Source organism: Typopeltis vanoorti, chromosome 24 (genome assembly GCF_054136105.1).
Source record: "Typopeltis vanoorti isolate ZY-2024b chromosome 24, IOZ_Tvanoo_1.0, whole genome shotgun sequence".
In the NCBI taxonomy this organism is placed as follows: domain Eukaryota; kingdom Metazoa; phylum Arthropoda; class Arachnida; order Uropygi; family Thelyphonidae; genus Typopeltis; species Typopeltis vanoorti.
Window position 1 is genome coordinate 29,152,629 of NC_143572.1, and position 27,876 is coordinate 29,180,504.

The 27,876-nt window shown below is 35.3% G+C and overlaps 1 protein-coding gene across 1 annotated transcript in view; it reads right to left on the minus strand.

Moving 5' to 3' along the window:
- Positions 1-946: 946 nt before the first annotated feature.
- Positions 947-27,876, minus strand: part of LOC150093057 (uncharacterized) — a 50,890-nt gene continuing 23,960 nt past the window's right edge. The window contains exons 4-7 of the mRNA XM_090414074.1: positions 27,179-27,220; positions 24,637-24,657; positions 13,043-13,105; positions 947-1,196 (exon numbers count right to left, since the gene is read on the minus strand). Of these exons, the coding sequence (XP_090270200.1) occupies positions 1,059-1,196; positions 13,043-13,105; positions 24,637-24,657; positions 27,179-27,220 (264 nt within the window). The 3' untranslated portion in view covers positions 947-1,058. The remainder of the gene's footprint in view (positions 1,197-13,042; positions 13,106-24,636; positions 24,658-27,178; positions 27,221-27,876) is intronic.

Here is a 27,876-nt window from a genome sequence, read left to right on the forward strand (position 1 = left end):
GATTATATGCTTTTAAAGTTTACATATCCATAAAAAATAATAAATTTTCAAAATATAGACAAAATTCCATTTACTTTTTTTCTGAAATATTAGAAATCGGTTGTGTATACTTCATCATTTATTTCAATGCACAAAATTCATTTATTTTTTTCTACACATTCAAATCATCTAATTTTGTAGTCGAAAGGTACTTACAAAGGACTAAATATATATTTTTATAACTTTCATTAACTGTCGTTTTATAAAAATGGCGCTAGTGTGCAATTATTTACAACAGATTAAGAGATTCGTGAAGAGCAGTGTTAGCAATTAATTGAAAGCACAATATCATTGTTGTTAAAATAGAAGCTCAACGGAAGCGATTTTTTGACATTTAACATCATTTTGTAAAACAAGAAATTGCAAGAGAAATAAAAATAAACGAAAGTAAGGAAATTACGAAATACGAAATCGGTAAATGGCAGTAAATTAACTCGTTACTTTAATAGCTCTCCGTAATGTAAGTGCTCTTTGATATTTAAGGTTTAAACGACTCATTAATTTATCATAGGCAGATTATTCGTGACAATACAATTGTGTTGACATTTTAAAGTTTTAGAGGATGATGTTGCAGTAATTTTAGACACACAGTTCAGGCAATAATGCAGAGTTAAGAGTGGCGTTTTTTTTCCTCACTCTATGGTCATTTCGTAAAATTTTCAAATTAAAATTATATATTTAGAAAGTGAAATATATTTCTATATTTCCATCTAATAATAATGTTTAATGTGGGAAAAAAGTGTTTAATTTATACGTATGTTTATAAATTAAAAATAAAAATTTTCCTGAACACAGAATTATTTCTTTCAAATTTTTATTTAAAATAGAAACGATGATATACAAAAATATTAAAATTCGTGGCGTTCCAGAGGTGCTAAGTTTATGCTATAGTTTAAATACAGTGGAAATCGCTGATTTCATTTTAATTTAATCAAAACAACAACAAAAAATGCTAATAAAAATTTTTTTATTACAACATATACACGTCGGTGTTACTTCACTACTTTTCTATTATATGCTTAAACACCAGACAGTAAAGGATTCTCGTTTTCGGAAGAGAGATTTATTGTTCTTTCGGTTTCAATCACTGGAGTTTCCCATTGCCCATCACTTCTTCTGCGTCTTCCTAGATAGGTTGGCTCTTGTTGAGGAACTTGCTATAAAAAACAGGCGTCAATATTATTAAATTTATGAGCTTTTAGTATTTCTGACATGGAATCACTCTAAAATAAATTTTATAAAAATGTAAGAACTAGATTACATTTAAGAATAACGTAATTATTAGTTTAAGAAAAATACAAATAAATAAATAAATAATAACAATAATAATAATCCCTGATAAATAACCTATAATAAAATATAAAAAAGCAGTGGAAAGTGAAAAGCAGTATATACTAAAATTGAGAATATTATGGATCCAGCCAGATTTTAGAGCCAAACTAAAAAAGGTTCGAAAATTTACTAGAGAGCTTATGAGAAGATAATCTTCGGCAAGAGTTGCCTTGGTGAGCACTACTTAAAATACATAATTTATGCCCAAAACGCCCGTATGTTCGCCATGTTTTTTTGCTTAAATTATGTTTCACTGGCTTGACAGCCGTTTTGAACTGTTTCTCATTGAAACCTAACTGATGCACTAATAAAAGCGAACATACGGGCTCTTGGGCAGAAAATAAAATCAATACCATGCCCATGCCGATTGTTATATTCTCATAAGCACACTGGAAAATTTTCGAAAAAAAATTGCAGTTACTTTTTATTTATATTTGACCATTAATATTTAATATTTAAATTTAATATCGATGGATCCATAATAACCTCCACTTTAATATTTAAACTTCAGGAACTTCTGACTAATACTTTTAGCAATAAACTCCTTAAATACAGTAATATCAAACTAACAGAAATAAACTCCTTAAATACAGTAATATCAAACTAACAGAAATTTACCGAATAATAATGTTTTTAAGAGCATGTCTGATTCATATAAGAAATCAAATAACAAATAAAGTAAAAGGTGTATCTTGAAAATCTGAAAAACAATTCAAAATATCCTTTATAATTGAAATTTATATTTTAAAATTTAATTATTGTTTTTATTTATTAATTAAAATTTATATTTCAATCAAAATGATTAATGTAGTTATAAAATACATTATTGATACACATATTTATTATAGATTATTTTTTCATCCAATCACATCATTGGGTCAAAATAAAAACATAATATTACATCAACTTACCAGCCATAGTTTATTGAAAAAAGCGATATTAATTTAAAAAAATACATATTTCTATAACTTGAGAAGTCGATTAATACATTTTATTCATTAATATTGCATTTTGAATTAACAGCGATATCCCAAAAATTATTCACCGCCCGGAAACAACAAGTAAAGAAATGATTGCAGACAGTCATAAAAAAGTTACTTTATTCATATTTGGCTATAAAATATGGCTGGATCTATAATGTTCTGCATGATACTTAGACCACATTGACCCGTTTCAACTCCATAATTTAGTAACGCTGCAGTTTGCATTCTTTATAGTGACCGATAATTCCATTTAGACCAGATTTTGACAAAAGAATATGTCTGTAATAGATATAATTTTATTATTGTATAGTAAATTATTACATATTAACTTTTATTTTATACTCTTTACGTAATAAAAGTGATACAGGAGAAATGATTCAAGAAATTTTAACAGTGTTCCCAAATACCACATTTCATAATATATCAGATTTGATTATTAATATTTCGAATCAGTTTTAAGCTTACAGTGAAGAGGGAGGGCGCTGGTGCGTAATGGCGGTTGCCAAGTGTTTATATATGTGATCAGTGATTTAAATAGTTGTTATGATTTTCTAAAGAAAAGTTTATTTTGTAAAATATTTGCTACTGATGCTGGTAGATCGATTTGATCTACGGGATATTTATATATAGAGGTAAGTGTTCTTCATTCTGTGAAACATTTGCTACCTTTGCTGGTAGATCGACTTGATCTACGGGATATTTACATTGGGCTCTAGGACCCACTTCTCAAACTTTATTTTAATAGAGTTGTTGCCTTCTGTTAATCATGACAAAACCTCTCAATGAAGGCATATTTGAAGAAGTTTACAAAGAATTCCTAAGATTAGGAAAACTTTTGAGCGACAACTGGCCAGGGAAAGTAAAGCTCTTAGATACATTCCCCCCTACAGCAGTCACAGAAGATAGGATGGATGATTCTAATGAAGGAAGTATGTTGACTGAACCAGAATCAAGTCACTCCACGAATACAGAGAATGCTGCATCTCAGGATAATACTCCGCAGTTTGTGGAAACCAACACAGAATTTCAAACAGTCAAAAAGAAAAGGAAAATCTCCTCTACTGCAGATACACCCAAAACAGTGGAGATAGAACCAGATAATGTAATTAAAGAAAGGGTACCCCCAGTCGTCCAAAGGGCCAAGGAGCACTGGACGTCCGTTGCATCCACACTGAAATCTTCAGATATCACCTTCATTAAAGCCACAAACACAGAAGAAGGGATTCGCATACAACCTAAAACATCATCAGATTACAGAAAAATGACCAAACTTCTAGACAACAACAACTTGCCATATCACACTTTTGCACTCAAGAGTGAAAAAAATTTAAAAGTAGTGTTAAGGGGAGTAACTGAAACATTACAAATTGAAGACCTCACTGCAGACCTCCAACTTAAGGGATTTAGCCCAATTAAAGTCAGCCGAATGCGGAGGGCTGATAAAACACCCTATCCCCTAATTCTAGTGGAAATAAGCAAAGACCAAAATCATATATACAATCTCCAAACCATCTGTGATCTAGTCATAAAAGTTGAGGCATTGAAACACAAATCAACTACAACCCAGTGCCATAGATGCCAGAAGATTGGGCATGCCCAACGATGCTGCAAGGCTGAATTTCGTTGCGTTAAATGTGGTGGCAAACATGCATCAAATGAATGCCATAAACCTCGTACACTTCCAGCAAAGTGTGCAAACTGCGGAGGACCACACCCTGCAAACTATAGGGGCTGTATAGCATTTCCTGAAAACCAAAAATTACAACTCAAAACCAGTAAACCTCTTCAAGAACAAGCGTCTTCCCATCAAACCATAGTCTCCACAACGGATGGAAGATCGTATGCTGAAGTTACAAGATCAACCTTCCAAAAAGACCCAAAACCAAAGCAGTTACAGCAAACCAACAAACCTATCCTACTGAACATAACAAGCCACTTAGGTGAAATGCTTGCTGAACTCCAACAAACCAACCCAACTCAAGAAGCCAAAGATATCATCTTAAGGCATACACAATCACTCTTTATGGAAATTCTTAATGGATAAATCTAAAAGAAAACCGAAATCATTACAAATTGTTTCATGGAATGCAAATGGTTTATCTATCAAATTACAGGAGCTGCAGGAGTTTGCAGCAGAAACTCAAGCAGACATCATCCTCATACATGAAACACATCTTCGTCCAAGTGACAAAATCAGAATCAATAGTTATAGCACTTACCGAACAGACAGATGCTTTGCTAGAGGTGGAGGCACTGCCATCTTTGTGAAAAGTAACATAAAACATAATTCAATAGCAGAACCCCAAACAGAACACATGGAAACTACAGGAATAGAAATACATATGGAAAATACAAGCAGCATTACGATATATGCAGCCTACAACCCCCCAAATAAAAAACTCCTTGAATCTGACTTAGAGGTGATACTAAATACAGGCAGAGCAGTGATTATAGCCGGAGATCTTAATGCCAAACACTCAGTCTGGAATAGCAGAAACTCAAATATTAATGGAAGAATACTCAACTCTTACACCACTTCAAGAAATATAACAGTAATAGGACCCACTGAACCCACACATTATGGAGCTACCGGTCGTCCTGATGTACTAGATATAGCTATATTAAAAAACATAGCGCACAGCTATCAGATACAAGCAATCAACGACTTAAGTTCTGATCATAACCCCATCATATCACACTAGGCACCATACAAGATATAACAGAAAACACCACCGCATTTATAAATTGGAAACAACTTCCCTCAGCCTTCCAGGAAAACCTTGGTCCAATACCGCATATGACATCTGCTGAAGATGTAGAAAAAGCAGTGAAGACTCTTGAAAAACAACTACTGACAGCTATAACGCAGGTAACAAATATAACCAAATGTACACCATCAAATAAACTTCCACAGGATATAAAACGTCTTATCCAAGAGAAAAACAGATTAAGAAGACAATATCAGAGAACAATGGACCCAGCGGATAAACAAGCAGTCAATAGAGCAACAAACCAGGTTCGATATGCCCTAAAGGACCGTAACCAACTCTGGAATAACAAAATTCTCCAATTAAACACAGAGGATCAATCAATATGGAAAATGATGAAATCACTCCGTTCAAAGCGTTTTACATTTCCTCCAATCCAAGGTGAATCTAATGTTGTCTACAACGACGAGGAAAAAGCTGAAGCATTTGCTGACAGTTTAGAAAAACAATGCAGCCCCAATTATATCAATACAGATATAAATTTCATAAGTAAAATTCACACCCAAGTGCATAAAATAACTCAAAATGCCTCATTCCAATCCAATAACAAATCCGTATCACCAACAGAAGTATATGAGATTTTAAGAAAACTAAATAACAAAAAGGCTCCAGGTCCAGATGGAATAACAAATAAGGTACTCAAGTTACTTCCTCGCAAAGGGGTTATGCATCTAGTAGCCATCATTAATGCCATCTTCCGGCTAAATTATTTCCCACAACGATGGAAAATTGCCGACGTTTTCCTAATTCCCAAACCTGGGAAAAATACACAGTTTCCTTTAAATTACAGACCAATCAGCCTTCTTTCATGCATAGGTAAGATAGCCGAACGTGCTATTCTCACACGGCTTCAAGAGGCAACAGATATCAACCATATAATTCAAGATGAACAATTCGGCTTTAGGAAATATCACTCCACAACGCTACAAATTTATAGAGTTATCGAACATATAACCCAAGGGTATGAATGGCACCAACACACTGGCGCAGTTTTTCTAGACATCACTGAAGCATTTGATAGAGTATGGCATCATGGACTAATTTTTAAACTACACGAAGTTGGTATTCCATTGCCACTAGTGCTACTTATCAAATCATATCTACACAACAGAAAATTTAAAATAAAATTCAACGGTATCAGATCCACGGAGAGGAGAATCACGGCCGGAGTACCTCAAGGCTCTCTACTATCTCCCCTACTCTTCTCCATATACATGGCAGATCTCCCCAAACTGTCTCCAGCTATCACCGCTCTGTATGCCGACGATACAATCATTATAGCCAGATCCCTCCGTCCACACCTGGCCACAATCAAGCTGCAGAGAGCAGTCAATGAATTGGAGGATTGGTACACCAAGTGGCGTATCGCAATTAATCCAAACAAAAGCTCTGCAGTACTTTTCACCAGACGTAAGGCAGAACCGAATACAAGCATACAAATGTTTGGTAATATCATCCCTTGGCGCAATTCTACCAAATATCTGGGAATTCATCTTGATAGACGTCTAAACTTCAAGTCACATATGGATAGTGTTACCACTAAGGCAAGTCAGACTATAGCACAGCTATATCCACTTTTGAACAGGAACAGCTTCCTAAGCATAAGCAACAAAATCTTACTTTTCAAATCGGTAATCAGACCGCAACTAACTTATGCCTCTCCAACCTGGGGTCACACGACTAAAAGCAACATCAACAGACTTCAGATAATACAGAATAAATGCCTAAGAATGGCATTTAATGCCCCATGGTTCATCAGAAACATCCAGTTACATCAAGAAGCCAATCTTCCAGATATTAAGACCTACATGACAAACATTGCAGAGAAATTCTTCACAATCACGGATAATCACCCAAATCAGTTAGTTCGACAGGCAGCGGACTACAAGCCCTCAGATCGTTTCAAACATAAAAAACCGAAATCCTCCATCGCAAGAGAAAGCTGATACAGCCTCAATGCTCACAATGAGCAGGTAAATTACCCACAATAATCTTATCACCCACAATCTAAAATCCAGATGAAGGGATAAAGAGTCAAGGACTCAGTCCATCAACCAATTAAGTTCAAGTTAAGCTTACAGTGATTTTAAGCTTACAGTGTTACTAGTAGGATTTTACTAGTTGATCTTCAGGTATACATACCAGACAGGTATACATAGAAATTTCACGTATACATAGAAATTTCACGTATACATACAAATCCAGTATACATATACATACAAATATATATACATATACATACAAATTTCAGGTATACATACAAATGTATACCTGAAGTGGACCTTCAGGTATGTATACAAATCCAGTAGGACTTGTTTTCTACTGGATGTTTTTTCTGGCAGGTGTTCGGTCGAAGGGATTTGACTTCTAGCAGACTTTCGGGTCTACTACAGAATTATTTGCTGGTAGGACTTGTTCAAAATTGTCATACTTCGGACATATTTCGCCAGCAAATGACAGTCTGGAGAAGATCATGATGCTTGCTAAAGTTCATGGAAGCAGGAGAAGAGGAAGACCAAGAATTAGATGGGTGGGTGGGTGGATGGAGTTAAAGAAGCAACTGGAATGCGCCTCGAAATTCTGAAAGATATGGCCAGGGACAGATCTGAATGGAGAATGTATGTTCATAGAATCACCAGGAGTCGAAAACGATTCGATGGAACATAACAACAACAACAAAGGACTTGATCATAATGGAATTATACAATAGTGGTTTTTATCACTATACTTGCTTTCATCCTCCGTTTATTTTTTCACCCTACTATAACAATCTTGAATTAGTTATGACTTTGCTTTGTCTAAAGTAAGAAAGCTAATTTCGAACTAGATCTAAGACGAAAAAAGAGCTGTACGCCAAGTTTTATGATAGGTAGTTGCATTGTAGCAAGAAATTTAGAAATTTGGCACAAGTTACTGCAGGGTTTTAAATCTTCCGAGGCCAAATTAATTCTGATCATGATTGGCAACCTAATTAGCGACTCAAAACAGATTTAAAATACGTTGCGAACAACGATGATGACGTAATTTATAAAATATTCTCGAAATGGGGAACTATTAAAGACATCAAGGAAGACATTGATAGCGATACCCGGATTGGAAATCCGAAGTGATTAGCTTTTCAATGGAAATGAAGAGTCCTGTTCCCAATAAACAGGAATTGGTTCTGCAACGGCTATAGTCAGTTATCCAGGAGTAAGTGTTTCAGGTGTCATTCCTATGACTATCTGGGAGCATAACGAAAAAGTGCAAGATGTCGAAATTGTAACGAATATGGAAACACCTTAGAGCACTTCAATAGCCCATGCAGAAAATCCCAGCAACAAGATCAACACATGCCCGTATCGGACAGCCGAAAAACGACTGGGGGAGGTCTATCGCACTTCTCTCAATCTCCCATTGGTTAGTTCGGATAGCATGAACACGTTAGAGAACACAAACAGGGATTCCGAATTTCCATCGTTACCAACACAACAGATCATCATGAGGAGATGAAACGGGAAGATTTTATTAATGAAATAGCAATACTTCCCCCAGCCTTGTGATCCTTTTTGTGACGTATGCCGCGGTATTGAAACGGTAAGACACCTTTTCTAACAGTGACTGCTATTGAAACGCATTTGGCAGAGGTTGAGAACATGTCCTCACTGAGGAAGACAGAATCTACCATCGAATTAGGAACTGCTTCTTCGCATATCTCACTCGATTCTGAGAACAAGTCTGATACCTCTTGGGTGAAGAACTGTTCCTACGGAGATGGTGTAGCCTTCCAACCATATGTCATATTGCACAGAGGAAAATTAAAGTTGGCATATATTTGACATTATTGATTTCCCGACGTTTTAAACTCAGAATTTAATATAATTGTTTTCACTATAATCTGATTTGATTTTATTCCAAAGTGGTCTTGAACATACTCGGGAGATGTGAAGGCCAACATCCAGGCAGACCTGAGTCCCTTTTTAAGGTGAGATCTCCCGTGAAAGTCTCACCAAATTCGTTCCCTTGTTTTATTATTTTTATCTATTTATTAGCCTTTACAAGTTTTTATTCTTCGTTATGCTGGATTTTATAGATTGTTTAACGTATTTCTCTATTTTTATTTTATTTGTCTATTCTTGTTAAGTATATAATTAAGTATGTTAAGTATGTATGTTATCTTTTGGGACTTTTCTTTTAATGAGTAAAAAGTCAAACGACCTTTTTTTATATATATATCATCACGGTTAGTTGGATGTCCCGTCGTATAGGATAGTGTTGAGAGTACAATTTTCGATTGTCGATATTTCCTTGTATTTGGAAGAAGCACAATGATGTTTACGACAGAGTTGCATTATCGGAAGAAGCCTATTGAGTAGAAGTACTTTTACAAGAATTTGACAAGTGTGTCCAAACTCGAAGTTTATTAAACTACAACTTGTTTCTGGCTGATGTACATGAATTTGTTCTGCCAATGCTACAATCAAAAACAAAGTTGTTGTGACTCAGTAAAATTTAATAGCGACTTTATATTGCTTCCTTACAAGTCATCTCTTTTTCTCTCGTTAAAGTTATTTCACTTTGCTAACCCTTATTGGTTATATTCAGATCTCCGTGGAATCGTTTTGCCAGATTATGCTAATAAAATTATTCTTGATTATCCGTTTTATATTATTATTCATCTTATATATTGTTCTTTATTATTCATTTTATAAAAATCTTTTTGTTTTGTTTTTATACAAAAAAAATCTATTTAGTTTATAGATCTCATTAAAAATTAATTACCGGAACTAAGCACTCCATCAGTCTCTTCGTGTTATTACTGTTTCTATAATTAATAAAATTAAAACGCATCAAGTGGGGTAAGTGCCATGAATATTAGCGCAGGCCATAAAAATTCATTAGGATACTTCCAAGTGTTTACACTGTAAACATTCGCGGGAACTACTGAAGAATTACCAACTCAGAATACACAAATGCAGACAACGTAAGAAAAAAAAAAGAAAAAGAAAAAGAAAGAAACCAAGGCAAGCAAACAAAGAGTAATTCACTAACCCTGACCACTATCAGGTAATATTCGTAATTCGTAATTCGATTTGCACTCAAGATACGAATTTCTTACATATCAGACGTCTATGAAGTACACAGGGATCAAAAGAAAGTATCCTGTTTAAGGCTGTGGAGCGCCACCCAGTGATCAAAATGCTGCGAAACGTCGCAAGGTTACATTGTGCGTAATGAGGGAGAGATATCTGAAAAAAAAAAAAAAAAAAAAGTAGTTCCAAAATTCATAACCAGGGTTCGCTGTATGGTATGCCGAATGTAGATTATTAATTTTTTTTGTGTGTGTGTAAGAAGGGAAAAAGCGACATAAGCATAATAAACAAATTTTAATTCGCTTCTATTATGCATTCGCAGGCTGTACTGTTCAATGTCCTACTCTTTCCGGTATCCCACAAACCTCATTCTTTGCACAGTGTGTTCAATGGCAGAACTGAGCTGGTCGGGACTGGTGTTGCGTACAGGCTGTCTTTCAGCGCTGGCAAGTTAGAAGGATGATCTCGATAAACCCTGTCTTTGAGAAATCCCCAGAGCCAGAAGTCGCAGGGAATCAGATGAGGTGAACGAGGCGGCCAGAAACGCACAGATGATCACTCTAGCTTCGGTGAAATATTCTATGCGTGGATGGGGAGGGGGTCCCATCCTGCGTTGCTGTAGCTGTGGCAAAACCAGCATGCTTATCATATTACGATACCTCTAGGCAGTAACTGAACAGGTCCCAGGACCTGAATGTCCTCAAAACGAATGGTCCAGTGATAACCGAAGCTGAAAATCCCCACCAGAGAGTAACTTGGGAGAAACACAAAGGAATTTGTGGCATTATATGTGGTTTTTGCGTAGCCCATACAGAGGCAACTAGTGGTATTCACAGCTCGCTACGGATGAAAGTGAGGCTCATCTGTCCAAAAAATATCATTCACTGCCAAAAACGGCCAAATCCATTCGAACAAGGAATGTTAAAGCAAATGTCAGTCGATTTTCAAAGTTCAGCGGGCACAAATCCTCCATCATGGTTATCATGACTGGGTAGAAATGCAGCAACTTCCGTAGAATCAATCAGACGGTTGTTTAAGGCACGTACCTGGTCCAATTTGTTCAGGTACCGAATTTCGCGGAGTGCAGCAACAGCATTTAAATGTTTAGCAATTGTTGCAGTTTCATAAACAAAGCTTGTTGGATACGGTTGTTCCTATGGACTGTATTAACAACCAGAATGAAGGGAAAAACTCCCTGTCCATCTTTATAAATCCTTCTGGTACCTGCCGAATTGCGTGATATACAAACTTCATGTTTTATTACAGCGCTCTCTTGTGTTGAATAATGGAAGTACTTTTTTATTTTTCTCAGTTATCGCTTATGCAACACGCCCGATGTAGTACCTGAAACGTTCCTCACCTTTCAGATCACTAGATAATGATGGTGTTTCACAAGGCCTTAAAAAAAAATACTTTAGTCTTGATCACCTGTATATTGTTTGCCTTTTCTATGCCTTCACTGTCGCGAGCTACTTTATTATTGGTTTTTCTCAGAAATGAAAACAAAGAACAAAAGTTATCCATCTTATCCTATAAAGGTGATCTTTACAGAGTACAGATTCTAAAAGTTCGCCTTTAGAAATCTTGCTATCGAAATAAATTTCTTTCAAGCCATAGGATACATTTATTGCTCAAAAAAAGAACTAAAAACTGAGAAAGTTACTTTGGTGAGGGCAGTCACCGATATGCCTACATCTATTAATGCTATAAAACTCCCGATTGAATGGTGTCTTTGCGGAAAATTTTAAAATAAAAGTTCAGAATTCTACATGGAATTTTAGGAGGTTTCAGAATTTAGAACTGATATCAAATTAGCTTAGGAGGACGTATTACATTGGTCCGTTGCAAGCGGTCAGTTACTGTTCATAATCCATATTTGTTTTTTAGGTTTGAGGAAATTCAGAAAAAAAATCGCTTTACGAGTATCAGGACACAGGTTAAACTGAGTTCAGTATGATGGGTCTTCAAAGTGCTTCACGGTTTCAAAGTGCCTAATTTTCATTAGCAGAGATGTGATATTAGTATTAATTCGTCCTAGTAAATAATATAGCGAAGTATAATTCAGGGTATGGTCCGAGTACTTGACAAGGACATCGAGCGGAATCTAAATCTTTAATTAATAATGATAACTTATTTCTGTCAAATTAAATTCAAAAGACCATTTTTAAGCTGAAAAAAGTTATATACTGGTCTCTAAAAATAAACAATAAGGAAGCTAGCCCTATTAACTGAATTTTAGTTAATATATTTAGAAAAAAAATAATTAAGCTAAAGATTCCATTAACTGGAATTTTAATTCAATTATTACAAGATCTAGAGATATGAGATAATTTTCTGTATAGAAGTATGAAATAATAAAATTAGAAATAATGACATAATTCTGACTCTTGTTACCATTGTAATGTAAGTTCCGGATCCCCTTAGATGCCCATTTTCTATTCTGCAGCATCGCACAATTAGCCAGTAAGGAATGATACAAGAGATGCTTGATCCTCTACTCAAGCAATGAATTATGTAAGGACATTAAAGGTTACCGGATTAAAATTTTAATGTAGTCACGTTGAATATGCAAGCTCAATAAGTTGACACTAATCTCCTGAAATATGATCACCACGCGTAAATCGAATCCAGTGAATTCTACACAAGGTACACATTGTAAATTACTTGAGAAGCTCTCCAGATTTAAATTACTGACATTAGCCTCTTTTCTGACCATTTTCTTGTATATTACTTGAATAAATGCAGAAGATGATAAACTTTTCATAAACATTAAAATAGTTATTTTGATTATTCTCACGCGAAATATAAACAGTGTAATGAATTCATTGGCGTAAATTGCAATACTTACTTGTATACATTGCAACACTAAACAGAAGGCTTCGAATTGACTAATGTTTGGAAGAAGGACACCCTGTAAAAGGAGAAAAAAGTATATCTTTATTTATTTTGAAATAATGGCAGCTGGGAAGACTGCTCCAATTAAAATCTTACGTTGCCGAGCTTCTATAACTTTTACGATTCCAAAAGGAACACTGTAATGAATTTATAGAGAGGTTTATACTCGTATTATTGTAATATGTACACAATATACAGTATCACTTAGTAAGCTGATAACAAGTAAACACACCATCCTGCAGATTTTCTAGACAAATTAAATTTAAGCTTAATTGAAGTTAAAGGTGTATCCCAGATGCTAATCTCTAAAGGAAGAATCCTCGTTATATTTGTCGAAAAGTGAATATTTGAAATATTCAATTTTCATTGAATATTCAGACTGTACAATTCTAGAAAATCATGATAGATTCGATACTGGTACTTAATTTTAGGTCAAACTAAATGTTAAATTCCATTTCATTTCAGTAATGTTCTTAATTCATAAAAAAAATAATGCAAATTAAAAATTATTTGTGGTACTAATAAGACTCAAATTTTTTAAAAGAACAATAGTTTTTAATTTATTTTTGTATCCTACACCATAAAAGTTCTAATATGCCATTCATTTAGTAATAAGCTGAAAGTTAGAGAGAGTTTTTGGGTGAGGACTTCCAGGGTAACAAATGGCAATGCTAACCAATGAAGTTTTAACTGAGGCTCGGCTATTGCCGCTACCAGCCATGATTAGAGCTTTTTAGCTCAATAACACTCCATCCACACAGATTTACTTCATTCAGATGACGGGATAAAGAGTCAAGGACTCAGTCCATCGCCCAGTTCTTATTCTTATAAGAACTATATAAGAGAGTTTTTGATGAAGGAAAATGGCGGCCCGTGTGTTAGTGTTTTGTGTCGTGTATTATTTATGATGGAATTAAGAGTCAGATAAGTCATTGTGTTATTAATTAGTGGCGATAGTTTTGAATGATAAATGATATATATAGAGGTAAGTCATTTTCTGAGGTTTTTTAAGGTGAAATATTTGCTACCGATGCTGGTAGATCGATTTGATCTACGGGATATATATATATATATATAGAGTAACATTTTATTGCTGGTAGACATCTAAGAGTCTACGGGATCTGCTAGTGGACCCTCAAAAGTCCACAGGATTGTCTTTGCCTGCTCGGGACACCTGAGGGATCTCTACTCTTTCTCCATCTGTGTCTCAACACATTTTAAAAATGGCAAAACTTCTAAATGAGACCAAATTCGAAGAAGTTTACAGGGAATTCCTCAGACTGGGAAAGCTACTGAGTGATAATTGGCCGGGAAAAGTTAAACTGTATGACACGTTTCCCCCCGAATGTGTCTCAGACGCTGTCGCTGAAGATCATTTAGAGTCGATGCCTTCTACTCCTTCAGACTTTGTAGAAATGCGTGCTCGCAAAGTTGTCGCTGAAGATCATTTAGAGTCGATGCCTTCTACTCCTTCAGACTTTGTAGAAGTGCGTGCTCGCAAAAAGCGAAGACCAACAGAAGAACCGCACAATGACAATACTGTAATGGAACAGGATTCTCAGGGTTCGGACGCCGCTACTTCTCCCAAAGAAAAGGTGCCTCCGGTCATCCTTAGAGAAAAACAAAAGTGGGCAGCTTTACGATCCACAATGTCCAATCTGCATATTGGCTTCATTAAGGCCAAAAACATGGATGAAGGCATAAAAATTCAGCCAGCAACTGTGACAGACTATAGAAGGTTGACCAAGGAACTGGACGACAGAGGCATCCAGTGTCATACCTTTGCGCTCAGTTCCGAAAAAAACTTAAAAGTAGTCCTTCGTGGTGTCTGTGAAGACATTGACACAGCAGAAATCGCTGCTGACCTAAATTCTCAGGATCTTCCACCTGTCAAGGTCAGCAGAATGTACAAAACAGACAAAACTCCCATGCCATTAGTCCTTGTTGAGATTCACAAAATATATAAGGATATCTACAACTTAAAAACAGTCTGTGGTCTCATCGTCACACCGGAACCACTCCGTAAAAGATCATCTTCTGGGCAGTGCCACAGGTGCCAAAAGTTTGGCCATGCCCAGAATCTATGCAGAGCAGAATATAGATGTTTAAAATGTGGAGACAGCCACCCAACCAATACCTGCACTAAGCCAAGGACCACCTCGGCCAAATGTGCCAACTGCAGTGGCCCTTATCCGGCGAACTACAAGGGATGTACTCAACATCCAAAGAACAGACGGATGGAGGCACTCAGTCAGCCCCCCTCCTACAGTACAAGAACACCAGCGGCCCAGACATCAAAACCTGAGACTCTGCGGCCACAGTTGGAGACCTCAAATCAAAAGCAAACAAGAAGTTATGCCGATGTGACCCGTACAATTAGGCCAACTCCAGAACAAAATCAACCAAGAGCACCTAAAAACCTAACAGCTATTATCACGGCCTCACTAGCAAACATGCTACAAAATTTTAGCTTATCAAACCCTACTGAAACCTCCACTAAAAGATTTCTTCGTGAAACACAGGTCATCCTCACAGCTCTCATAAATGAATAGAAACAAACTCATTCCAGCATCTCTTCAATTGTTGCTTGGAATGCAAATGGCCTCAAAAACAAAATCCTGGAACTCCGTGCCTTCACATCTAGGTATCAGCCTGATGTTATTCTAATTAGCGAAACTCATCTAAGACCCTCAGACAATCCTACAATAAGGGGCTATCGCCTATACAGAAAAGACAGACTACTCTACAGAGGCGGTGGCACTGCCATCTTCATTAAAAACTACATTAAGCACCACTCTGTGAGCATTCCTTCAACCACTAACCTTGAGATCACAGGAGTGGAAGTAGTCACCAGCTCCACTGGCAAACTGAAAATCTACTCAGCTTACAACCCTCCCCAAAAATCTCTACTTCACTCTGATCTAAATGCTATCTTAGGCATCAGAGGGCCCACCATTATTGCCGGGGATCTGAATTCCAAGCATCCTGCATGGAATTGTTCAACCACAAACAAGAATGGTTGCATCATTTTCAATTACTTAGGATCAAGCAACGCTGTTGTGGCAGGCCCCACCGAACCAACTCATCTCAGTACGTTCGGCACTGCTGACATCCTGGATATAGCTATCCTGCGGGATATTAAACTTCAGTACAGTATCATATCTATGGATGAACTATCATCCGATCACAATCCAATTCTAGTACAGCTGGGAAATCATGAATTCCTGTGTCCTCCTTCTCACTCCTACATTGTATGGGAAAGACTGTCAGCCGCACTCAAGGATTATATTGGACCTGTTCCTCACATACGCACAAAAGAAGTAGAAACTGCAGTTACAAATCTCACACAACAAATTAATTCTGCTATAAAGGTAGCTTCCTCCTACAAATCTGCTCGCAAGCCAGATCGTTTGCCTGAAGACATCATGAACTTAATTAGAGATAAAAACAGAGCTCGAAAAAGATTCCGTAACAAGTGTGCACCACAAGACAAAACAAATCTAAACAGACTAAATGGGGCAGTAAGAGATGCACTGAAAGCTCATAGAGACTATGTATGGGATGAAAAGTTATCCTCCATTTCACCTAGTGATCACTCCATCTGGGGACTACTGAAAAATACCAAAAACAAAGGCAGATCCCTTCCCCCAATATTAACTGATCAGGGCCTTGCTCACACAGATGTGGACAAAGCAGAGGTTATAGCGCACAGCTTGGAAGAGCAATGCAGGCCTTCGTATGGAAACCTTGACTTTGACCACATACATAAGATTCACAGCAAGGTCAGACACTCACTCAAACTTCCTATCACCAGCACTGACCATATTGCATCAACATCACCTGCTGAGATATATGACATTATTAAAAATTTAAAGAACAAAAAAGCTCTCGGACCAGACGGCATTACTAATCGTGTGATTAAACTTCTGCCCCGGAGGGCAGTAGTGTACCTGACCAGTATAATAAATGCAATTTTAAGATTTCACTATTTTCCTTCCACCTGGAAACTGGCTGACGTAATTCCCATACATAAGCCAGGCAAAGACTCACACCTACCCCAAAATTATCGTCCAATCAGTCTCATCTCAAATGTGGGTAAGGTTGCAGAGAAGGTCATCCTCTCACGACTTCAGACCTCAATAAATGACCTAAACATCCTTCCAAAAGAACAGTTTGGTTTTAGGCAACACCATAGTACTACCCAGCAAATCCACAGAATTGTTGAATACATCACCACCAGCGACAACTGGCGCCAATGCACAGGCGCTGTTTTCCTAGACTTATCCAAAGCATTTGACAAAATCTGGCATTTTGGACTCCTGCACAAGCTTATCTCAGCCGGCATCTCACGTGGAATGGTTCATTTAATCCACTCATATCTTCAAAATAGATCAATGCAAGTAAAAATCAACGGTTCTACATCCTCCCAGCGCCACATCTTTGCTGGAGTGACGCAGGGATCTCTACTGGCTCCATTACTGTTCTCTATATACATGTCAGACATCCCGCACAATCCGATGACTTCCATTTTGGCCCTATATGTGGACGATACGGCAATACTAACCAGATCTCTCAGACCCCTTTTCATTACCAGAAAGCTTCAAGAAAACATTCTAAAGCTGGAGGGTTGGTTCTCTAAGTGGAGATTGGAAGTCAACCCCCAGAAAAGCTCAGCCGTTCTTTTCTCAAAAAGGCCAATGTCTCCTGTAGGAGATTTGTGACTATTCAATACTAAAATTCCTTGGCAGTCAGAAACAAATTACCTGGGTGTAATTCTCGACAAAAAGCTATCTTTCAATCAGCACACCAAGTCTGCATGCAAAGGCATCTAAAGCCATAGCACAGATCTATCCGCTAATTAATAGAAATAGCAAGCTCAGCAACAGAATCAAATTACAACTATACCAGATGACAATTCGTCCTATAATCACCTATGCCTCTCCGGCCTGGAGCCACACCTCTAATGCTAACATCATCAAAATACAGCGAGTGCAGAACAAGTGCCTGAGAATGATTTTGAACTCCCCGTGGTATGTTAGAAACATTCAACTACACAGAGACACAAATATTCCCTATATTTTCTCTTTTCTACGATCCTTAGCCACCAAGTTTTTCCTAAAGACGTCCACACATCCCAACGATTTGGTTCAACAAGCTACAGCATACGATCCAACGGACATATTCAAATATAGAAGACCAAAAGCTATATTGGCCTCCTTTAGTGATGCATAATCTCCATGCCCATCCAGGGCGAGCAATCTGCTCATTAATTTTACCTTCACTGCAACCACAACAGATAGCGGGGAATATGAAAAGCATCTTGCTTCACCCCTAAAGACATAAATGTCAATTGTCAATTGTCAATTCTAGAAGGAAGGTGATTAATTCATTCAATCCATCTCTTAACCTTGGAGGGTAAGAGATGGCAATGCTGTAGCCAATGAAGTTCTAACTGAGGCTTGGCTATTGTTGTTACCCTCCTACCATGATCAGAGCTTTAATTAATAGCCCAATAACACCTTATCCATACACTGTCCTCTACAGATAACCGGGAAGATGAAAAGCATTCTTGCTTCGCCCCTTTAAGCTAGTCCTTATAAGGACTATAAGATTCTAGAAGGAGATGCGGTGATTTATTTATTTATTTATTCGTATAGCATGAATATCAAAACATGCAGTATAATGCAGTTTAATAACATATAAAATTAAAAGTCAAAAGTCATTTTAAAAACCAATAAAATTAAAAGGTTACTTCCATATTGGTTAGATAGTTCATAGCTTCCGGTGTAGCACTCAAAAAGTCCAATTTGTCTCCTGAATATGCTCTGAGATAACACTGAGTCACAATATGGTTCACAGTTTGTCTCTGAGCTCCACAATCACAATGCCGGGATGGTCGTTTACCCCATTTAAAAAGCATGTCCGCACATACACCATGACCAGTTCGTATTCTATTAAGCTGAATCCAGGATTTTCGTGGGAAGTGTGAGCAAGCATCAAAACTTTCTTGTAATTCATTCAGAGAAAATTTTGTAATGTCGTCTGTATGGCTCTCCCACTGTTCTTGCCACTTTTGCTTTAAGTCAAAATTAGAATGTAGTAGTAGTTGGGCTAATTGTAGTGGTGGATGTCTTGATCTCAATCGTCGTAGACTTAAGTCTGGGAGATCTAAATGTATTGGTAGGGCTGTGTTCTCCAAGATTTTCTTATACTCATGTAAGAGAGCCTTAGTCCTGCGCAGATTCGGTGGAACAATGTTACTAAGAGCTGGAAGCCAGTATGTGGGCGTTGATTTAATTGTGCCAGAAATCAGTCTCATTGTATTATTTAGTTGGCTATCAACAAGTTTAACATGTGTGCTATTTAGCCACACTGGTGAGTAATATTCGGCAACAGAGAAAACTAGACCAAGAGCAGTAATCCGCAGATTATCGGCTGTTGCTCCCCATGTCGTGCCTATTAGTTTTTGTATTATGTTGTTACGGGTTCTTAACTTAGCAGAAACGTTTGATAGGTGTTGCTTGTAAGAGAGCGTACGGTCCAGGGTAACGCCCAATTACTTTGGGAACTTATTGTGTCGTAGTAAACATCCTTCAAAGAAGATATGTAAAGTGACATCTGCCATGTGATTATTAAGGTGAAATCTTGATACTTCCTTCTATTTTGTCTGGATTGAGCTGGAGCCTCCATTTTTTATAATATTCACCTATAGTTTTCAGCTCTTTTGTAAGTACGTCTTCAGCCTGACTCATGTTTTTGTGTCGAATGGCAATTACAGTGTCATCAGCATAACAGAACTTGCGTGAGATGGTAGCAGGCAAGTCATATGTGTATAGGTTATAAAGTAAGGGTGCCAATACTGACCCTTGTGGAAGACCATTATTAAGTTTTCGTTATCGGGACATTTTATTTCCTAATATAACTTGAAAGAAACGTTCAGTGAGCATGGAGGAAATTAAGTGTGCAGTCCGTTTACATGGGACAATGCTAAGAAATTTGTATATAGGACCTTCACGCCATACTGTATCATAGGCTGCTGTTAGGTCCAAGAAGACAGCTGATGTTTTTTCTTGCTTCTGAAATCCAGCTTCTATGTATGATGTTAAAGTGAGCACTTGATCACAGCAACCACGTTTTTCTCTAAAACCAGCTTGCTCAATCGGGATATGCTGCATAATTGGTGTGGACAATCTGGGAGATGGACTAAGTCCTTGACTCGTCATCTGAATGAGATGCGGTGATTAATACCCTTGGAGGGTAATGGATGGCAATGCTGTAGCCAATGAAATCCTAACTGAGGCTTGGCTATTACTGTTATTCTCCTGCCATGATCAGAACTTTAATAGCTCAATATACCTTATCCCTACACTATCCTCTACAGATAACGGGGAAGATGAAAAGCATTCTTGCTTCGCCCCTTTAAGCTAGTCCTTATAAGGACTGTTCCAAAATTCCAAAACGGAAAGAAGGTAGATTACACGACCAGTCCTTTTTAGGACTTCCAGGATAACGAATGGCAATGCTGTAGCCAATAAAGTTTTAACTGAGGCTCGGCTATTGCCGTTACCTAGCCATGACTAGAGAGGTTAGCTCAATAACATCCCATCCACGCAGATTTTCTTCATTCAGATGACGAGTCAAGGACTCGGTCCATCTCCCAGTTCTTTTAAGAATATTCCAAAACTGACCAGTAAATGGAAACAGAAGACAAAGCTTATCTTCCGATTGCAATTCAAGCAGTTTTGTTTATTTATTTGTATGGGGTTCCCCCCACATTATTAGTTTTTTTAGATTGTTTTTAATCCGATTGTTTTCTGTTTAAGAAAAGTGCAGAATTCTTACAATAAATTAGGAGAGCTAAAGAAAGCTACGCTTGCAGCTTACTTTATTATAAATTCAGTTAAATATTATACTAAATATCGCATGTATATTGCTGACAATAAACACACGACTTTGTTATTCTCGTTAAGTAATTCTTTGAACTACTTCTGATTTTCCTTGGTAGTTTGGTCCTTTCTTTGGTTTCCTTTCTTGTAAGGTTGCGAATGAATGCGTATCTCGCCACAAACTCAACAGCCAAGTTGCTACACGGTACAACGACTCCACTTGAATTATAATTTCTAGACTCTTGAGGCCACGTGCGGAGAGAATGAAAACAACTGTGATTGGATAAAGAGCGATCAGAACCAAGAAAACAACGCAGGGCCAGTTTTAGATACCGCAATGTTGTGGATTTGATAAGTAGGTAACACAAAGCCTTTATAAATCAAGAGAATATTTCCAAATATTAAAATTAATCGGTAATAATTTCATTATATTTATATTTGATTAACTGTAATAGTGTAATGCATTTACTGAAGTTTATTACAGTTCAATTTTACTTTTTTTTTAAATTTTTAATAACTGTTCAATACAAAGAATGCATTTATAGATATGCGAAGGATCGGCTTTCTAACAAAAGAATTTGCTATGTGCTCTTAAGAAAGCACTTCTGATGAAAACCAAAGACCGTATTGTGTTCTATTGTACTTACCAACAAGAGGAATTTCTGCTAGCATTTTTTTAAAACCATTCTAGACTTAAAAGATCTTTAATGAAAAAAAAAAGAGTCTTTATTGTCTCCCCCCCCCAAAAAAAATTCAAGTTTTAATCTTTCAATGCAGCAAAATCGACTATAGAACACACTTATAAATAAACAGTTAGGATGAGGAACGTCATTTCTCATCTAACGTGTCCTTCTTCAAGTAAAAATATAAAGAAAATAATAAAAAATAAAAAATGCTACAATATAAAATTAAAAATGAGTAACGCCTACTCATTTAAAGAATGGAAAGGAGTTACAAGATTTATTTATTTTTTACTATAAGAATCGTTAATAACTTACAGTTTTAGTTAAGTGCAAGCGAACACTTTAAAGAAGTATAGATCCCAAATAGGTTTGGATCAGATATTATTCAAAATTTGATATTTAAAACCTAATATGTAATCTTCAACGCAGGCTTTCTCATATAATATTTCTACTTTATAGCTTATCAATAATGTTCTTAATTCTTAAAAATATAAAACAAATAAAAAATAATTTGTGATATTAATAAGACTCATATTTTTTAAAGTGAACAACAGTTTTTAATTATGTTTTATATCCTACACCATAAAAGTTATAATATGCCATTCATTTAGTAATAAGTTGAAAGCGAGATTCTAATAGATGGGTAAAACCAGGATTAGAGAAGAGTCCTTTTTAGGACTTCCAGGGTAACAAATGGCAATGCTGTAGCCAATGAAGTTTTAACTGAGGCTCGGCTATTGCCGTTACCCAGCCATGCCTAGAGTTTTTTAGCTCAATAAAACTCCATCCACACAGAGTTTCTTCATTCAGATGACGGGATAAAGAGTCAAGGACTCAGTCCATCGCCCAGTTCTTTTAAGAACTTTAAGATTCTAATCTAATAGATGTGGTTCAGATCAGTATCATAGGACTTCCAGGGTAACGAATGGCAATGCTGTAGCCAATTAAGTTTTAACTAAGGCTCGGCTGTTGCCGTTACCCAGCCATGACTAGAGCTTTTAGCTCAATAACACCCCCATCCACACAGATTTTCTTCATTCAGATGACGGGATAGAGAGTCAAGGACTCAGTCCATCGCCCAGTTCTTTTAAAAACTTACTAATAGATGATCAACAATAAAAATAGGTTTACTATTTCACTTTAAATATCATATTCTACTGAAGAGAATGTATTTTTTTTCTATTTAGCCAACAGTACTGCTGAAAATGCAGAAACCGTTAAAATAGGAATAAACAGAATTTATAACTGAAAACAAAACGAAGATGAATTAAATCTAAAAGATGAATTAAAGACGTTCTTACGTGTGTATAGAATAAATAAAATAATAAGGAAAGACTAAAACAGAAGCGAAGATTTTGAGTACACTAAAGTTACCCTACACTCGTCACCATAAATATTCATATTGAAACGATAAGAAGGTGTGACATTAAACGAAGAAGGCGTGATAATAAACCTTGACTAATATGGAGTACACTTCCAAATTTATGACACACTAACTCATTTTTGTTTGCACTGAATGAGCGACATTCATTTGTTTCACAGTCGTTAACTCGATGGGACAAATTGAACAGGTTAAACTCGCTTGATGGAGACACATGAGACTCAACACTCAGAAATCCGTGTCGATATTTCTGCTGACTTTAGTATCAAGGACGATCCGGTAATAAATGTTCGACTAAAAATATCCTGGAATTGCTATTAGTTGATGGAACGTTCTCTTGAAGAAACCTAATTTCGCTGTAACTTTGTCCTTTTCTCCTTAATCTCTTCGTGACTTTTCGCATTTAAGGAGAGCTGTAATCAGACTTGTATCCGATGTCTTGATGTCTCAAGTAGAAGAATCATTACTTTTTTAATTTTTTTTATCAAACTAAATGAAATAAACAATAAAAACAAAAGTTGATTTCTTTTCAACAATGGATAAGTGAAATTCTTGGATGTTGTAATACTTTTCGTTTTAATTAGTGTCGCTGTGCGTATTTGTAGGGGAGATAAGGAAAAGAACTGTAATAACTCGGACTCCTCTCTCACTCTCTTATAGAGAAAGATGAAGATTATCCTAATCCAAAGCTACTTTATCTTATAATAGACTCTTTTTTGCAAATTTTAACGAAATTATGGAATAAAAACGTACATAAAATAAAATATAATAACATTACTCTAATTAATATTATTATCATTGCTCTTTGTATACCATGCAATTAATTAGACTGTTGCTTATAATGTTTTATTTTGTTTCTTAATTTTTTAAGTATTCTCCATAATATTCTCTCAATTATTAATCACAGTTTACTAAGCAAAATTCCTCACGCAGTTAATAAAAATAGTTTATTTCATTTGAGATCCTGAGATCTTCTATAATTAAAATCAGCTTTACGTAATCGTGAGTGTGTTAAGTTATTAACAAAGCCTTCAACGAAATAATTATGAAGTTCAGTATATCCTTTCATTTTTTTTGGCATTATTTAAAAGCATTGGTCACCAAACAGTACATATAATTTTATTTTCGGTGTGTTGATTTTCTTTGGTAATAGGCATCTATTTTATTTTTATTTTTTTCCCGTAAAATAAAGCTGCATATATTTATAGAAATTCTGAAATGAATAATAACCATATTATGTTTTAACTAACGCGATTAATCATTGTCTGTTAATTTTATTCTGAGGAATGTTATACATAACTCATCCACATATGTGAACCTACTTCTTTAAATCATATTAAATTAGGTAATAATTGAAAGAAAAAATAATTTAAATAATAAGGGGAAATACTTCAAAACAATGATTTACAACATTTAAAAAGCAATTAAAATCATTTCAAGGTATATAAAATGAAATCATTGAAAATATATAAAAATAAAAATTTTCACAAATATTGTTTAATTAATTAAAATAAAAAAAATCCAACTTAAGGTACATGTTTCTCTATGGAATCACACAATATTTAGGCTGAAACATTGATTGGTAAACTGTACTTACCCCTTCCACACACATATTAAGCTGCAAAAGAAAAATAAATAAATATAAGTAAAAGCATCAAAATAACAGATAGAATAATGAACATTTATTTTAATTTTTTTTTTTGAAACAATATTCTATTTCATGTTGCGTTATACATTAAATTGAATGGTGTTCTTGAATTGTTCAGATAAAAAAAGACACGCGTAGTATTGCATTATAATAAAAAATATTACAATAATTTCTTGGAGAGTTTTTGAAACACTGTTGATGCATCTCAGTGATAATCTACATCCAATGGAATTTTCCAAAGTGTCTTCTTGCCTTTCTTAATGTTCGAGCCTTTCTTCTGGCTTCCATTAGTAAACAGTCATACTATCTGGTATAACACCAATGTATTCGTTCAAATTTTCTTCATAGTATTATTTGATGATTACTCAAGTCTTATATAATTCTAAATCGCTTTAGTCATTAGAAGAATGGTAATCTGTTGCATATTTTTATATGCAACAGATAGGTCAAGCAGACAGTTAATGTAATCACTCGTTGATGGAAGTCTTAGTTTCGGTTTGTAGGAACGAGCCCTTGCTTCATCTAATACAAAGTTATAAAAAAATCAATATTCTAGTGTGCACACGTATTATAGACACTAGACATCCAATTCACTTAAGCGTCTGTCAAAATCATCTTGTTATTATATAATGACAAATTCATTTCAGACTAGTGCTGCCATCTACGTATCATCAATACAGTTTTCATATTTTCTAAATTTGTGAATTATATTTTAACATAATAAGATGCCAATTAGCTATTCTTTAGATCCAAATGACTAATAAATGAGAAGCATTTTTTTTTCTTTTTTAAAAAAAGAATCACGAAATCGTAATAGTGGAAATTAAAATGAAATAATCAATAAATTGAAAAGATTAGTATAATAGTAATGAACTGAGAATACATGTTTAATAAATGCTAATCGAAGGAAGAAGAAAATATCGTTCGATTTTTTTGTCACCTCGCTGCAAGAAATGCATTAAGCGGTGCAAGTTTGAATACGAACATACGCACTTTTTTGTGTGTATGTTAGAACGAGTACACACTTTTAAAAATAGAAATAAATTTTTATATAAATATAATTAATTTATAATAATATTTGAATATTTTAAATTTTAATTTTATAAAAGAATACTTATTTATGAAATCTGAAATATATTAGTACACCTTTCTGTTAATACAATAATAGAATTATATTATGAAGAGTGGTAAAATGATTTTGATTGGATTGGAGTTATAACGACCATACTCTTGGAGGGTAATGGATGGCAATGCTTTAGCCAATGAAGTTCTAACTGAGGCTTGGCTATTGCTGTTACCCTCCTGCCAATGATCAGAGCTTTATTATTATATTATATTATATTATATATTATATTATATATATTATATTATATTATAGCTCAACAACATCTTATCCCTACACTGTCCTCTACAGATAACGGGGAAGATGAAAAGCATTCTTGCTTCGCCCCTTTAAGCCAGTCCTTATAAGGACTATAAGGATTTTAACTGGTGCACAGCGGATTTTAACTAATAATAATTATTATTAGATTATAATCTAATTGTAATAAACCAGAATAGATTATAATCTATTGTGGTTTATTACAATTTGTTTTCCTGCCTCAATTTTCGATAGATGTCTGTATGTAAAGAAGCATGATAGGAAATTTATATTTATAAACGTGATTCTTCAATTATATAATGCAAATGAAGTTTGCAGTTATTTCGTACGTAAAGAAAAGAAAAATTAAAGTAATAAATTGCAGCTGTTTTGTGAAATAAACCACGAGATTGTAGAAATCTTTTTCTGGTGCACAGCATCTCATCAACGAAGCTACAGTGGAAATGACAATCCGTCCTTTGTTTGAAATAACTCGGATTCGAATCCCATTTGGGAAACCAACAAACATTATTAGGGCTTTTCAACTTAAAATGAGTTTTGTGTCAAATAACAACACAAATGTTTTTTTTCCTCTTTCAAACGTTTTTCATTTCGAAAAACAGTCGAACTGGACAGAAATATTATATACAGTTATTCAGAAACAATAATACACTGGATTTGTAGCTTTAATTGCGTCGATCGCAATTACAAACAATTCAACTTTATGCAACTTCTATAGAATTCAACACGATAAGCAAGCAATACGATAGAACTCGCGAGATTAGCCAGATAAAATTTTTCTCTTTTGGTTCTAATATTAACGAATTGGAATGCAGTTAATTTACATGAATAGTGCCAATTAAAAGTGACCGATGAATTCCGTGTCTATCTTACAGTGGTATCACGCGTTACATGATATTATTTCTCAATAATGAAAGTTAATTTAGGTACAAAATGACCATTGGCTTAACAGAATTCCAATCTCCATATAGTTGGAGGCCTTGATTTTCTACAAACTTGCAGTAGTGCCATCTAGTGGTCACGGAAAACTATCGACTCTATCTTGTGCATGCATATTTGATTTATTTTAAGATATGTATACCTATATCATATGAAAATCTTAAAACTTACCGTTGCCTGAAACTCATCAGAATTACAAATCACACACTGGCTCTGAAAAGATAAAAATATGCGTTAGTAATATAATTAAAAAGAAAATGCTCTCAAAAATCATATTATTGTTAGCGTTGACAAATTTAAAAGGATAATAAACAAACAAAAATAAAACCTTGAGTTTTATTTTTGTTTGTTTCCAGTAATTAATTGTTATTTATCTAGGTGTATTGTGTTTCAGTAAATAAATTTTATCAACGATTTTTATTGTTGATGTAACTGATGAACGACTCAAACTATAATTGAGGCTCGGAGAAGTTACCGAGTTTCGTATTACGGTCGAAAAAAAATTAATTGGAATAGCATTCTTATAATCAACGATCCATCTCCGTTACGTCCTTGGAAACATTAGAGATTGGGTACAATTATTGTAGCAACTTTAATTTTTATTTGCTAGAGTTAACGATGGCACTTGTTCTGTTCAGGACAAGAACGCACGAATTTGCCGAAAATAGCTGCTGAAAATTGGACGGATCAGAATAAAAGGAAGTTTACTGCAGGAAAAGGAAATACTTGTACGTGTCCGCGTATATGTTGTCCACGTATATATTGCTGAAATAAAAAAGAAACAAGGCATTATTTACTGCAGAAAAATCGAATTATGTGTATATGTTATCGCGTAAAAAGAGAAATATTTGCACGTACTTCTTTTTGGA